This window comes from Puccinia triticina, chromosome 17A (assembly GCF_026914185.1).
Source record: "Puccinia triticina chromosome 17A, complete sequence".
Lineage (NCBI taxonomy): Eukaryota > Fungi > Basidiomycota > Pucciniomycetes > Pucciniales > Pucciniaceae > Puccinia > Puccinia triticina.
This window is the reverse complement of record NC_070574.1, coordinates 3,662,072-3,677,622: the sequence shown is the minus strand read 5'-3', so window position 1 is coordinate 3,677,622 and position 15,551 is coordinate 3,662,072. Positions and strand designations below refer to the sequence as shown.

The 15,551-nt window shown below is 47.8% G+C and overlaps 1 protein-coding gene across 1 annotated transcript; it reads right to left on the bottom strand.

Annotated features, from left to right (window-relative positions):
* Positions 1-8,404: 8,404 nt before the first annotated feature.
* PtA15_17A340 (uncharacterized protein) lies at positions 8,405-9,826 on the bottom strand (the record flags this gene model as incomplete). The annotated part of the gene is made up of 6 exons (XM_053164447.1): positions 8,405-8,674; positions 8,752-8,839; positions 8,922-9,292; positions 9,362-9,458; positions 9,527-9,627; positions 9,740-9,826. The coding sequence occupies 6 exons, from the start codon at positions 9,824-9,826 to the stop codon at positions 8,405-8,407; spliced, it is 1,014 nt and encodes a 337-aa protein (XP_053028413.1).
* Positions 9,827-15,551: the final 5,725 nt, after the last annotated feature.

Genomic DNA, 15,551 nt, shown 5'->3' with positions numbered 1-15,551 from the left:
GGGTTTCTTGAACTTGTTCATATGAGGATTTGGAGTCCCAAGTTTCTTGATCCCTTGTCTATTTTTTCTGTTTGGTTTCCTTATACATACATGATAATTTGATGTTTTGATTTTTTTCTTGTTTTAGTTCTTAGTTGATTTGTCAAACAAATTCATTTTCAAATTATCTGGATCTTATTTGATGAACTCCAAATTCATGAGATGCAAAGTTGTGCATTCAAAATTTTTTAGAATGCACAGGATCAACATTGGAGTGCATAAGTTGTGCACTCCAACATTTTTTGAGTGGCGCACATGGTACACTCCAGACTTTTGGAGTGCACGGGTGGTCCACTCCAAAAATTACCAAATTTTTGGAGTGAACATTGGTCTAATCCAATGTTTTTGGATTGTACTGATGTTCACTCCAAAATTATTGGAGTAGACTAATGTCCACTCCAATCTTTTGGAGTACATGTAGTAAAAGTTGGTAGTGCATTTAGCCTGCCCCTTAAAGTTTTTTTTGGGTTTGGAATTTTTGTTTCTTGAAATCAAGAAGGGGCCTACTCAAATGAAATAGGGGGCCTTCAGGTGAGGGAGGGGGTGGACAAAACCAGATCCCCTGGGGGGACAAACAGCTCCCCCCACCCCCAGCCCTTTAAGTATCCGACCAAGCTCACACACCCTGGGCCCTGACATCCTTCAAACCAAAACGTTTGGTTGTCAGGGACCTGCCCCTGGGGAGACACAATGATGGCCTGTACACACTCATCCAAGTGTTTACAGGTCAGCTTGAGAGCTTGAATCCTCAAGATGACCAGTCAGGGTCATCCAGACATGTTCCGGATCCAAGGAAACTTGCCGGGGAGGCATCCTCCCCGAGGTCTCCATCTTGTCTTGATGCCAATCTGTAGTGGTATTGGGGGGACTCGCACCTCTCAATGACCGGTACAGACTGGCTTTGAGCAGATTCACTCCTCCTCTCCGATGACTGGTCTGTGCCGGTCATTGAGGGGAGTCATAGCTCTTTATGACCGGTCTGTGAGGTAGGTAACGCCTCTTGATGACCGCAACAGCCCGGCATCAAGGAGATTCATACCTCTCAATGGCTGGTCTGTACCGGTCATCAAGGGGACTCCACAGTACATTACCCCTTGATGGTCGGTCCAACCAGTCATCAAGGGGTCTCTCACCTCCTGATGACCGGTCAGACCGGCCATTGAGGGGTCTCACACTTCTCAATGACTGGTTGGACCAGCCATCAAGGGGTCTCATACCTCTCAATGACTGGTCGGACCGGCCATCAAGGGGTCTCATATCTCTCAATGACTGGTCGGACCAGCCATCAAGGGGTCTCATACCTCTCAATGACTGGTGGGACTGGCCATTGAGGGGTCTCATATCTCTCAATGGCCGGTTGGTACCAGTCATCAGGGGGGCTCCGTAGTACAATGACCGGTTGGTGCCAGCCATTGATCTCTCACCTCCCAATGACTGGTCGGACCGGCCATCAAGGGGTCTCACACCTCCCAAAGACTGATCTGTACCAGCCATTTAGGGGTCTCAAATCTCTCAATGACTGGTCTGTACTGCTCATTGAGAAGATTTGCACATTAGCTGGTCATCAAGTGGGGTGTGCCCTGCTTGATGACTACTGTGGGCACTCCGGTTCATATTTGCACACTGGAGTGCAAAGCAAAAATCAGGGTGGAGTGCATGCCATTTTTTTAGTACTAGAAGCTTTAGGCTCCTCAGCCCGGTCCCTCATGCCCCTTCAACAACGGTTTCAGTGAAGAGCCATCCGGCTCTTACAAATTTAGTCAAAATTCTGACAGTACTGGCAACTGATTGGCTCACCAAGTCAAATTCCAAAAAATGCTTGAATCAGAAACCAGTGAAAATCTGAAAGTTTTTTGTGAGGTTCACCAGTCCTTCAATTGAGATTTCTGGGAGAAGGCTGAGTTGGGCTGTGTTCTGATTAACAAGGAGTTGCTCCAAGGGGGTGCCTTGTTGACCTGGCAAGTGATTGGAGCAGATCCTTGTTGCAGAAGGCACTCTCATCTAGACAGTCAACCAATAAAGAACTGTCAGCTTTGGGAGCAAAAAAAGAAAGTTTGCTTGGATATACACACCTGTAAACACTAAGAACTTGGCTGGATAAAACTCCATCCGCTCCATGAACGCATATTTAGCAACCAGACATTTCCAATTTTTTCAGGTTGATTGCCAAAAATTTGACAAGTTTGCAGTGAGAAACTGCGGTGCTGAGCAGGACTTCAGCCAAGTCATACAGTTTCTCTTGAATCTCATGCAGAAACAATCCTGGTTCAAGTTGGAAAAACTCAATCATAAAGGAACATTCACCACCCCAAAAAGGATGGCAATGAGTGCAGATTGCAACAGTGCAAGAGCTACGCTACAAAAAGCGGCAGCGTAGTGGTTTTAGCCTCGCTTCCCTAAGCTTTTTGTAGCGGACTTGGCGCTTTGCTATTTGCTACATTTTTTAAGGGGAAAAAATTAAAGAAAATAGCGCGCTTTTTTTAGCGCAGAGTAGCGGCAATTCACTGTGATTCTTGCTATAGTAGCGGAAAAAAAGCTACTGTAGCGATTTTGCTGTGCTACCATAGCACCATTCAAACATCAATACTGCACATCATAAAATGATGGAGGATTGATGTTTGTGTATTATTCCTGACATTTTCCACCAAAAAGCAGACATGCCCGCTACGCTTTTGGCACAAAAGCGACCCGGTTCGTGTAAGAGCCGGAGCTCTTCACTGAGCTATGGCGTTGGCACAGGGGAGACACCGATCTCCTTAGTTTCTGATACCAATGTCGGGCTTGATTGCAAATGGGGAACTAGCTCAGAGAGACAGTCAGTCAGGGGTTGGGTCTCTCCTATATACAATTGATCTTAAGGGAAGGGAAGAGGAGAATGGAAACAAGAGAAACTTACCTAGCTCAGAGAGACAGTCAGTCAGGGGTCGGGTCTCTGCTGAGCTAGGAGGGGCGGTGACGGCGGGACTATAAGGAACTGTTGTTGTTCTGGTGACATGTTTGTGAACTCCATAGCGTCCGCGGCGCGGGGGGTTTACAGTTCGCTACGCTTTTGGCGCTAAAAAGCGCTATTAGCGTCAAAAAGCGCCAAAAAGCGTCAATTTTTCCGCTGCGCTATACTGTAGCGAAGCAGCAAAAAAAGCGCTTTGCTACGCGCAGGCCAAAACTGCAGTAGCGGTTCTGGCGCTTCGCTACCGCTCAAAGTAGCGATTTTCCGCTAGCGCTAACGCTACTCTGGATCCAGAGTAGTGTGTTTCCGGTTTGCTATGCAAAAGCGCCGCTTTTTGTAGCGAAGTGTAGCTCTTGCAGTGTTGCAGATTGCCATGATCTAACATTCCTCTAACACAACTCTTACATGTATCTTACTTCCCTCAAAGAAACCTCTTACTTTCCTCAAACAACGCTTCTACTTTACTCAAACACCCGGCACCACCCCATAAAGGAAGGCAATGTGTGCTTATTGCCATGCTCTAAAGATTCTCTTACTTGGATCATTCCAGTGTAGAGCCAGGTTGCTCAGTAGGGATTTTGGACAATCATCCAAAATCACTTCCAGGATGTATGTGCAATATGAGTATGGAGGGATGTGATCAGTTAACTAAGTAACAACAAGTTTAAATCTCAGTTACATGACTGTATCACAAGGTTATAATTGTTGGTAACACCACATAAGACCTATGTAATAGCAATGTATTGATCATGACAATGTGTGCACATTGCCATCCTTTTTGGGGATATTTGTATGAAGAGAGGGCTGATGGTTGGCCACGGTTTTTGTAAGACTTTGGCCCCGGGTCCCTGATCACACACTGAGATCAACGGTGGGCCGCTACGCTAAACTATCCGTAGCGTGCGCTATCCGCTAGTTTAGCGTTGCGTAGTTCCTGACACATTGCCATTAGCTGTAGCGCCCGCTACGGGCCGCTACGCTATGCTAACGGGCGCTAACAGCGCTATCAGCTTTTTTAGCGGTTGAATAGCACTGCTAGCGCTGATAGCGGCGATAGAGGCCCTGTAGTTTCAAGGGGTGCCTGTTAGCGGTAGCGGGCAATCACTGCCCGCTAAAGGAAAACCCTGTCATTTTTAGTTTAGATCTGCTACGCTGCGCTGAACTACAGACTAAATGTAGCGTAGCGGCCCACCGTTGCTGAGATTCTTGGTAAAGATTGCTGCAGCAATGTTAGTTGTGTTGAAATTACTCAGGTGAAAAGAATTGTGTGTTGTGGGATTTGAACCCACGACCTTCTACGTTCATGAGAGCTGCTCTTATACCACTGAGCTAAACACACAGTTGGTCTTACTGGTGATTTTGGGACATTAGATCATATAGCTTGGACCCTCAAATGGAGCTTGAAGCATATATTCCAACAAGTTGGTGGTGATCAGATAGGGTGGGATGCTTGCTTATGCTTAATCACAGCAAGGCGTATGACTTCATGAATTGCCGCTGTGGGTGGCAAAAACCAAAGGAAAAAATTTCTGCATTGCAGCATAAGCACATAAATTTAAGTCATCCAATGCCTCAGTTTGTCCAAGGATTTATCCAAAAACAATAAGTATAACTCCAGCACCAATCAGGTTGCATGATCTCTTCCCCTGCCATACCGCTTGCGAGTCAAAGTCTCCCTCCCAAACTTAGCCAAGTCCCTCCTGGGCGCAAATACTTGTGAAAAAGTTGTTGAGTTTTTGCTTGATGAGAGAGAGGTTGTGAGGCAAGGAGGAGGGGCTGAACAAGGAGCTTGGGTCTGAGGACTAGGGCACTGTGGGTCTTGGTTATTTTGGCTCTGACTAAATGATTTGATTTCTTCTCTGAGGAGCCAAAACGTACACACAACTAGAGAGCCCCCTGCACAAGATGAAGAGGGGGCCTGAAAGCATGTAACACACAGGACAACAGGAAAAAGACATGTATTGGAACTGGGACAGGAACAGTGACAGGGACAGGAACGGGAACAGGAATGGGGACTGGAACTGGAACTGGAACTGGGACTGGGACACAACCAGAAACAGGAACAGGGGACAGGAAAAGGAACTGGGGACAGGAAAAAAGTGTACTTTTTTGGTGTGACAAGTTTTTCAGATTTTGCAGAGAAAATCCTAATTAAATAAATTTTTCAAAACAATAGCCATTGTGGCGCCCCTCAAACTTTATTTTCAAGGGGCTGTGTACCCAACCAATTGACTTTTGGCAAGTTAGAGATCACTAGGGCAGTGATCCCAGGGGACCAGGAGCCTGTCAAGTACTTTTTGGGATTAATAGTTTATATACATTTTTTTGCATCACAAGGAATATGCTTCCAAAAACTTTGAAATGTTTTGAAGAGGGTAAGGAAAACCCCCTGTTTGGATTGATAAAAAAAAAGATGGGAAATACACACTCCTTCTTTTCTGTGTGCAAAGTAATTTTTAACTTGCGCGCACAGTGGTTGTTGAAATCAGGATACAGTCAATTCTCTGTGCAAAAAGTTTTCCTCTGCTGCGCAAAGTAGGGGAGGATTTCCTTCCGGTCAATCAAGGCCACTTGCCTCAACAACCGGAAGGAATTCCTTCCGGTTGACCAAGGCCGCTTGCCTCAGCGACTGGGAGGTATTCCTCCCAAATCTCCCTCGGTCAATGGGGCTGATCCTTACCGGTCATTGAGGCAAGCAGCCTTGATTGACCGGGAGGAAACTATCCCGGTTGTTGAGGCAAGCAGCCTTGATTGACCGGGAGGAAACTATCCCCGTTGTTGAGGCAAGCAGACTTGATTGACCGGGAGGAAAACCTCCCGGTTGTTGAGGCGAGTGGCCTCAATTGACACTTCATCCACTACCAGATATCCTGAGTGGGATATCCAGTAAGAAATCCAGGATACCCTGTATCCCAAAGCACACTCCGTAATAGGAGTGTGCCAAAGCACACTCCGTAATAGGAGTGTGCCAAAGCACACTCCGTAATAGGAGTGTGCCAAAGCACACTACGTAATAGGAGTGTGCCAAAGCACACTCCGTAATAGGAGTGTGCCAAAGCACACTACGTAATAGGAGTGTGCCAAAGCACACTCCGTAATAGGAGTGTGCCAAAGCACACTCCGTAATAGGAGTGTGCCAAAGCACACTCCGTAATAGGAGTGTGCCAAAGCACACTCCGTAATAGGAGTGTGCCAAAGCACACTCCGTAATAGGAGTGTGCCAAAGCACACTCCGTAATAGGAGTGTGCCAAAGCACACTCCGTAATAGGAGTGTGCCAAAGCACACTCCGTAATAGGAGTGTGCCAAAGCACACTCCGTAATAGGAGTGTGCCAAAGCACACTCCGTAATAGGAGTGTGCCAAAGCACACTCCGTAATAGGAGTGTGCCAAAGCACACTCCGTAATAGGAGTGTGCCAAAGCACACTCCGTAATAGGAGTGTGCCAAAGCACACTCCGTAATAGGAGTGTGCCAAAGCACACTCCGTAATAGGAGTGTGCCAAAGCACACTCCGTAATAGGAGTGTGCCAAAGCACACTCCGTAATAGGAGTGTGCCAAAGCACACTCCGTAATAGGAGTGTGCCAAAGCACACTCCGTAATAGGAGTGTGCCAAAGCACACTCCGTAATAGGAGTGTGCCAAAGCACACTCCGTAATAGGAGTGTGCCAAAGCACACTCCGTAATAGGAGTGTGCCAAAGCACACTCCGTAGTATAATAGGAGTGTGCCAAAGCACACTCCGTAGTATAATAGGAGTGTGCCAAAGCACACTCCGTGGCGGGCCTAGCAGCCCTGAGTTCAGGCATACACCAAGTGGGTGAGCAGTAAAATGGATACAAAGGAAATATTTAGTATTTACCAATTTACAAACCTTTCAGACATATTTTGGTCATCATGAGCATACAATGCCTAAGCAAATGGCCCTCCCATGTGCAAAGTTGATAGGGTGAACCATCCTAGTACAGCTATGTACTTTTTGACTCAGAAGGAGAGTGTCTACAATCAGATTTTGCTTAGAAGTGTTTGAACAAAACATGTGATTTGTTCTGTTATGGGTTTTAAAGGGCCTTCATGTTCATTTCAAAGGGTCATTTAATTTGAAGGAAGTTTGACAACTTGGTACATAGATATGGGCCCATGCTTGGCCACTTAGACTAGTCACAGTGCAAGCCCAATCAGCTTGGGTCAGACTGCAAAAACATGTGCAAAAACATGGAACATCAGCTCAATCACAGTATCTAGCACTACAAGAAAAACTCTCTCAACTGTTAGCAGTTGACATGCAGGTCACCGTGTGGAGCTGTTGTTCTAGCTCAACCCCAACAAACAAAGCTTTTTCTGCAGTCAGTGTGCATGATGCACAGTCAGTGTGCATGATGCACAGTCAGTGTGCATGATGCACAGTCAGTGTGCATGATGCACAGTCACTGTGCATTGAAGGTTGGTCAGGACCCTGGAAACCCCCGAAGTAGGTGGGTAACCTAAATGTATGAATTTTTACATTTTTTTGCAAAATGTTAGGCACAAAATTGGTATGAATGAGGTTTGGAACCCAAAAGGGTATTGAACTATCCGCGGTTCCTGTTAGTCACCTTGTTATAGCTTCAAGTAGCTTTGCCGCAGTATTCAAAGACCTAGTTGTATGTAGTCAAGAGCCCACGGGCACATTGTACCGGTTCTCTTTTTCTTCTTTCATTCAACGCAGCATTTCTCCTCAACTGATCCACACATCTCGTGTCTCAGGTTGGTTGTTGTGTGTCTCGCTTGTGTGCTCCTCATAAGTCGGATCACTTATCTCACTTGTCTAAAAGGTTGGTTGTTGTTTGTCTTGCTTTTGTGCTCCTCATCAGTCGGGTCACTTATCTCACTCATCTAAAAAAGGGTACGCACCAAACATGGCATTTATGTATGGATTTCTGCTGATACTCAGTTAAATCCCCTAAAACCCGCAGAACCCCACTTGCCTTTGGGCATTTTGGGCTTCCCGGGGCGATTTTGCCCCAGGCATAGGCACAGAAATGTATGAATCAGCCAAAAAAAGCCATTCCCCGGTGCCCCCTGATGTATGAATTTTGCCAAAATCTTGGATTTTTGGTTACCCACATCTATAGGGGGTTTCCAAGGTCCTGGTTGGTCAACAGTAAGCCTTGATATAGGCTTGTGTAATACCACAAGCTTGCTTGGAGTTCTTGCATGCCAACTGGTTGGAGTTGCTTGACTTTTTCTTGCAGTGTAATCCTGTGTAGTCCACATTAATACACCTGGCATATCTCTACTACATTTTAATGGTTGACATTCAGCCATTTTGGGTTGCAGCTGATGCTCACGCATATTTTGCAATAGTGAAGAGTAAAGTTTGACTGGTCTATATTTGGAATCTAACGTACTAATACATATATATGAGTGAGATCGCCTTTTACAGCCAATCAAGCAGCATTGGAGTAAAGTAAGTCAGAATTAGAGTGGCACCGGCACGGAGCATGCAATCCAAAGTTTCGAGGACCATCGGTTTTAACTCGTAGACCCCGGCGTCCGCACCGGCTAAGAGGGCGGCGTATTCTCCTGAAACCTGGTAACAGGCTAACGGGTGAGAAGGTGCCAAGGAGCGGGCCTCCGAAAGTACATCTAGATACGTCTGGGCCGGCTTGACCATTATTATATCCGCTCCTTCGGATATATCTCGAATCTAGGCCCCTCGGAAGATTTGTTCATCTCAGAAAATATGGACATCTGGAAAAGTTGAAATTGAAAAACGGTACTCACGATCGCTCTCTTCGCCAGTCCTCGAGCGTTGGGCGGGAGTTGATATCCCTTGCGGTCACCGAATGATGGTGCCGAACAAGCAGCTGCCCTATGCAATAAAGAGGACGGAAGATGAAGGTTTGAAAGACTAGCGGAGAGTCAGGAAAAGGCGGTAGGATGAAGAGACTGACCGAAAGGGGCCGTAGAGTGCACTGGCAAATTTGGCCGAGTAGGACATGAGACAGCACCGATTAGCCAGTCGGGCATCAACCAGAGCCTGCTTGATGGCTCCTATTCTGCCGTCCATCATGTCGCTGGGAGCCACACAGTCCGCACCCGCCTGGGCATAGCTCAATGCCACCGCAGCTATCCGGGCCACCGAGACCGGCGTGTCGATCTCGCCCCCCGGCCGGCCTGGTGCAAAACCACAATGGCCATGCTCTGTGTATTCGCACAAACATACGTCCGCTGCGACGAAAAGACTCGGAAACTTCTCCTTCAATAACCGTATTGCTGAGATCGTCGGGCCCGTCACATCATCTGCTGGTGTCCCTCTGGCGTCCTGGGTTAACGGACCGGAATGTTAATAATAATTAGGCTTCTCTTCTCGGTGTAGGTGTGGTAAAATCACCTTTTCGCAGTTCATAGGTACCCCGAATAAGATGACCGACCGCAATCCTTTCTCGATCAACGGGCGGAGGAAACCTTCGAGTACGTTTATTCCTAATCTGCAGACAGGCAGACCTAAGTCAGCTGTGCAAAATGAGCGGTGGGAGCTACTATTCGGAAGACTTACTGATACTGATTCGGAAAAGAATCGATAGGTCGTTTGGCATCTGGATCGTCGATGATGAAGAGCGGGAACATTAACATGTCTTTCGTCAGGGATCGTTCAGCCTATGTTATCACAGACGTTCAGTAGAAAATATCACGATCTCAGCCAGTATATGAAAATTGAAGCCAAGGATACCCTTAATCCCATTTTTTTCTGGAGTTACTGATGGCTTACCTGGAGGGACCGCGTGAGGGGATGGGCATATCCTCCCTGAAGAACATGGCTGAGCGGGGTGGCAGTGGAGGATGGTTCGGTGCTCATTGTTGGAGTGCCTCCGGTAGAGTCATCGAGCTTAACTAAGCTTCTCGATCGGAGGGTCGGGGGGGGCCGACCCCGCGTCCCGAAGGGACGCTCTCCGAAGGAGAGGCCTACTTGTTAAGTCGGACCCGCGGCCTGAGGACAATCAAATTTTGGCAGAGAAATGATAAAAAATAAACTCAGCACAAAGTTAAAAATAAATAAATGAACTCTCTTCAATGCCTTTTGGCACAGTTGTAGCTGCCCATCTTGAGCATCTGCTGGATTTTTTTGGGGGAAATTTGGCCATAAATGGCCTACTCAGCAGCTATTTTTGCAAGGGCACTTACACATTTGGGAAATTAGATTTTGATAACCCGCCGGATTCCACTCTTGTCGGATCAGGGAGAGTCCCACGGCTCTTGAAGTATTAAATTGTATTTTTAATGAAATATGTACATATTTGCAATTGGTGGCGCTTATGGCTTGTGATGTATGCATTTTGCTATTGATGCCATAAGGAGCGGATTGATCCAAGAGTTTATCTGGGCCTGCATTGGGCGGATCACTCCAATGCCCAATACTTATCCATCCCCACAGTTTCCTAATGCTATGGAAATATGGAGCTTTGAGGGCCGTACATATACCAAAAAATCACAAGCTTTTCAATGGTCTGGGAGGCGTGACCAGAATCAGAGCACTTGTGGGTGATTTGGGGGTTGTAATGCCCTCCCCAGCCAAATGGCTGGTTGCGCTCACGCAAGATTTGGGACATTATATTCAAGTCCCTCCTTCAGAGGCGCTTCACGCCTCCTCGGAAGGAGGGGACTTGTGTTAAGTTAGTAGAGTCATAGTAGCCAAGATTACAAAATCAGTTTGAGCATAATCATGTACTTAGAATCTAAACCTAACCAGTGCTTAGTCATCACCAACCGGTTAGGTTTAGACTACATATATAACCTGGCCGGACCCGCGCCCAGATCCAATCTCTTTTCCTCACCGAGATTGGAGCCGGATTCATCAGTGCCAAGACTGACCGCAACGGGACTGTTCCAACCAGGTTAGTACATACTCTCTTATGCAATCAAACTGAGATTGGAGCCGGACTCGTCAGTGCCGAGACTGACCGCGACGGGACTAGTTTCCCACACTTCAAACATTGTTGGATTTCCCGCGCGGAATATCCGGTAGCGGTCACGTGATATCCAGTAAATACCCGGGATATCTGGTCGGATTCTCGGATTGGGCTCACTCTCACGCCCATCGGGCCCTGTCTCGCACACATCTCAGATCATATGGATTCAAAGCTGCCAACTCTCTTGCATCCATTGGGCCCTGTCTCGCCCGCATCTCAGATTGTGAAACTACCATAAAACCTCATAAAACCCCCGGTTGTACGTGCGACTTTCACCCAGACAATGAAAATAAATGAAATAACAACAGGCCATGAACGGGTTAAGGGGCTTCTTTTTATTTTATTTTTTTAAGTGCAGATTTGATTTAACATTGCGCGCTATGCATATCCAACTAGCTTACAAACTTAACTACGTAGCAGAATCACACAGCCTTACAATTGAAAATAGAGGGGAGAACTTTAACGGGCTTTCTGGGAGTTTGCTTTCGAGAGTTTTTTTTTTGCTATTTATTTATTTAGAAGAGAAGAAAGAAAAAGGAGGAAAAAGATGGGTGAAAAAGGGAAGAACCCGTGGGGAGAAGTTGGGTCCAAAGAGCTGGAAGGGGAATCTCAAAGGGTATCCCCGAATTCGCTTTCCCGTTGGAATTGAGGGAGTTTGGCCAAGAGTTCGATGAAGGATTTTGTGGCCAGGAAGGCCAAGGGGTTGTGGAGGAGAGTTCTGTTCCTGACCGTTGTGATCCTCTTGTCGTGGAGGATTGTCCTGGCTACTGCCCTAGCCCCAGTGTACCTGGAACAAGAGACAAGGTAGTGATCCACTGTTTCAGGGACCCCACACTCCAAGCAAATCGGGTATGGAGCTCGACTGCACTTGAATTGGAAAGCATTCAAATGGACATGCCCCGAGCAAAGTTGATGGAATGCCGCCTGGACAAGAAAGGTCATTCGCGGGGACCCTTTCCATAGTTTCTCCTTCCAGAGCAAATTGGTCTTCTTGGCTGACACGCTGCCCCTGATCGACTTGTCAAGGAGGGAAGCTCCTCTGGCCTCCGCCGCTTTTCTGTTGGCCAGCTCTTTGCCCTTGATCCCAACGTGGCCCGGGCACCATCAGACCATAATTTGTGTTGAGATTGGGATAGAGTCAGCTGTATCCTGGATTTGAGAAAGAATGTATTGGCCTGATTTTGGAGCCCTTGGGTTCCTCAACCTGTCAATGGCCGCTTGGCTGTCCGTCAAGATGACTATTTGGGCCCCGGTTACCGGGAGCTTTGCAATGCTGCCTATCTCCAGTCCAAGCCGGATGCCTACCAATTCACATTCGAAGCTGGAGGCCGTGCCTGGCAGACCTAAGAATGCAAGTTCAGACAGACTTCCATCTATTGAGACCACCGCTGCTCCTAGCCCTTCCTCTGGGTGAGCAGAGCCATCAGTGAAGATAACCAGGTCAGAAGCGGGTTTTACTGTTTTGAGAAACAATACCACTGATTTTTTTGCCTCCTGCTTGCTGGCCCTGTCAACGACGAGCTCCATATGTCTTTTGGGTTGCCATGGGGGCCTGCTAACTTTGACGAAATTCACCACCTCAAGCCTTTTCTCCGCGAGGCCAGCCAGTACCTCCCGGTTGAGGGAAGCGTGGACCGGGCTAGGGAAAGTCCTGGCTGTCCACAACAGTTCAGTTTGAATCTGCTGCTCTATCGCCGTAGCCCTGTGAGTCACCCTAGTCAGCTTAGTCAGGTAAAAGTTTGTAATCCGGTTTATAGCGGTTGTTTTGATGCATCTGAAGGGCCAATACTTGTCAAGGTATTTGACCGGTGTGGACTTCAGAGCCCCTAACGCAAAACACACCGCCAAGCGTTCTATGAGATCATGTTTGAAAATTTCTGCCTGTTCAGGGAGGTGAACCAGACCTGCACCCTGTAGAGAACCCTGGGCACGAGAATGGCCGAGATCAGAAGCCCGCGCTCCTGCTCCCGTATTCCCCACGCCAAGCTGCCAATCCTAAGGAGCTGGCCTAGAGTGTCATTGGCTTTTTTCCTAACCTGTGCGTGTTGCTTCCCAAACGTCAGTTTCTCATTGAGCCAAAGGCCCAGACATTTGACATCCCGCTGCGGGGCCAATTCCTGGTCATTAAAGAGTAAAGGGGACTTAGCCGCTTTTGAAAGTGTGAAGATCACAAATTGTGCCTTCCGGCCATCAAGGATAGCCCCATGGCTCCTTCCCCACAAGAGCGACTCCTCCCCTATCTGATTCAATCGCGCCCTGGCCTCTTCTATGGTCATTCCCGCCAAGAGGTGAACAACATCATTGATGAAGCCTAATGACACCTCATCCCTATCAAAGTCAAATTTCCTTAGCAACAGATTGGAGTGGTAGATGATGTACAGGATGACTGATAAGGGTGAGCCCTGCGGGAGCCCCTTATCAACTTCACACTCAGCTGATTTGTAATCCCCGAGGCGAAGTCTTGTGCGTCAACCTTCCAGGAAACGGCCTATGATCTTCCACAAATAGGTGGGGCATCCCTTCCGACGGAGGGAATGAACCAGGCGGTAGGGGTTGACCGACTTCACATATAAGAACAGAGCCGTGACTGTCTTCCCCCCCTCCATTTCCGCTTTACCCACATAGTTAGCGCCAGAAGAGCATCTTTGCACCCTTTACCTCGGCGTCCTCCTGAGCGTCCGTTGGGGATGATGTTCTGCGATTCTTCCCAGAAAGTAAGTTGTTCAGCAATGGTTGACTCAAAGACTTTGCTGATTGTGTTGAGCAGGGCTATTGGCCGGTACACCCCTGGGTTGGTGTAATACGGTTTTGCAAACTTCCTGATAATGACTGTGGTGGCAATGCGCCAGGCAGCAAGAAACCGGTCCTCACATATGCATCTGTTGAAAAGGGTAGCAAGAGTGTCAGCCAGATCTGAAACGCATATGGAGAGGATTTCATTGGGAATGCAATCAGGCCCTGAGGCCTTCTTCTTTGCCAGTCTACTTAGCACTTTAGTTACCTCCTCACAGGTGACAAAGGGGTATACCACAAAAGAAGAGGCCTCCACCGGGGGACATCCAACAAGTCTCAGCCACTCAATACCACTGATGTGCCTGCAAAAAGGAGCTCAGCCTGCTCCTTCTTGTTTGAGGTGAAGGTGCCATCCGGCCGTCTCAGCAGGAGGATGTCCCCGCCGCTTCTGGGTTTGGTGAACTGGAGGGCCTGAAAAACCGTTGTTGCTTTGGTTGAAGCTAGGAAATCCTGCCAGTGTTGCTGCTTGAGTTGGTGAACTTCCTCCCAAAACCTGCCATTCCAGTAGTTATATCGGTCAGTGTTAGTCGGCGAGGGGGAAATCACTAGGAGACTTCGACACTTGTTCCTTGATTTCACAAGGGGACCCAAGATATCCTTGTCCCATCACTTCTTGACTTTTCCTGGATTATCACAGATCTTCTTTCCCTGGCCCTGCCAAGCACCAAAAATGCATGAAGTGAGTTGTTCTTCCACTGAGTCCATATCCAGCCGCAATGATTCAAGACTTAGCTGGTTGAGCTTGCATTCCAGCAACCTCCTCAGTTTGTCTCAGTCCAACTCCGCCGGCCGAGGGGCCACCGTGCGGTATACCGGCTTTGGGGGGGAAAGCCTGAGAGTTGTAACAAGTTTCTGGTGGTCAGAGCCATGGTTATACAAACAAGTATTTGTCCTGTGGATCAGCTGGGAAGCGAGGAGGTTCTCCCAAGTCAGGTCAATCGTCGTCCTGGAGCCCCGGCTGGAGACAAAAGTGGGAGAATCCCTTTGAGAGACCAATCTGAAACCGCACCTTCCACACAACAAGACAAGGGACTTAGCGTCCTTGTGGACATGGGAGTAGCCTGGCGGGTTCCAGGAACGGTGATGCAGATTTGAGTCCATCCCAATGAGTGTTTCCACCTTCCTATTGTTGGCTGTATCCAGCCACCCTTGTACCTGATCCAGACCTGTTGTTGTACCTGGTGGGTTGTAAACATTTAGGGCCCGTAGATGGGCCCCGGTCAGTAGTGTCAAATCCAAACCAATAAAAAACTTGCCGCTGCCTCCCAGAACTTATATTTTCTGGGATGCAAGTGATTTGCGGACGTAGGAGACCACCCAGTGCTTGTCCTTGAGGTCCTTTGGCTGGTGCTTGGGGCTTTAGAAATTCCACCATCCTCATGGTCAGGGGGAAGACATGTCAGCGGGTTTATCCAAGGCTCCTGAATGAGAAGGGAAATTACTGAGTCCGGCTCAGTGTTGAGGATACTATAAGTGGTTGATCGGCTATTGTGACAGTTCAACTGCACAATAAAGGAGGGCACAAAGTCTTCATTTCTACAAAGGGAAAAATGGTTATCTACAACAGAACTACTAGGGACATTAGGGGTTAGTGTAGGGCCTAAATTATTCATGACGTAAGTGATTTTTAGAGACAAGCCATGCCCGTTTCACCTCACGCGCCTTATCAAAAGGCGTGTGGCTTTCCCAAATTTCCTTGCCCTTGCCCGTGTCCCTACAAATGACACATTTCTTCCCCGTTTGGTAAGCCATGTCGGACAATCCCTTGTCTTGTGCTTCCCGCCGCATTTGCCGCACTTGGGATCTGCTTGGCACCATTTT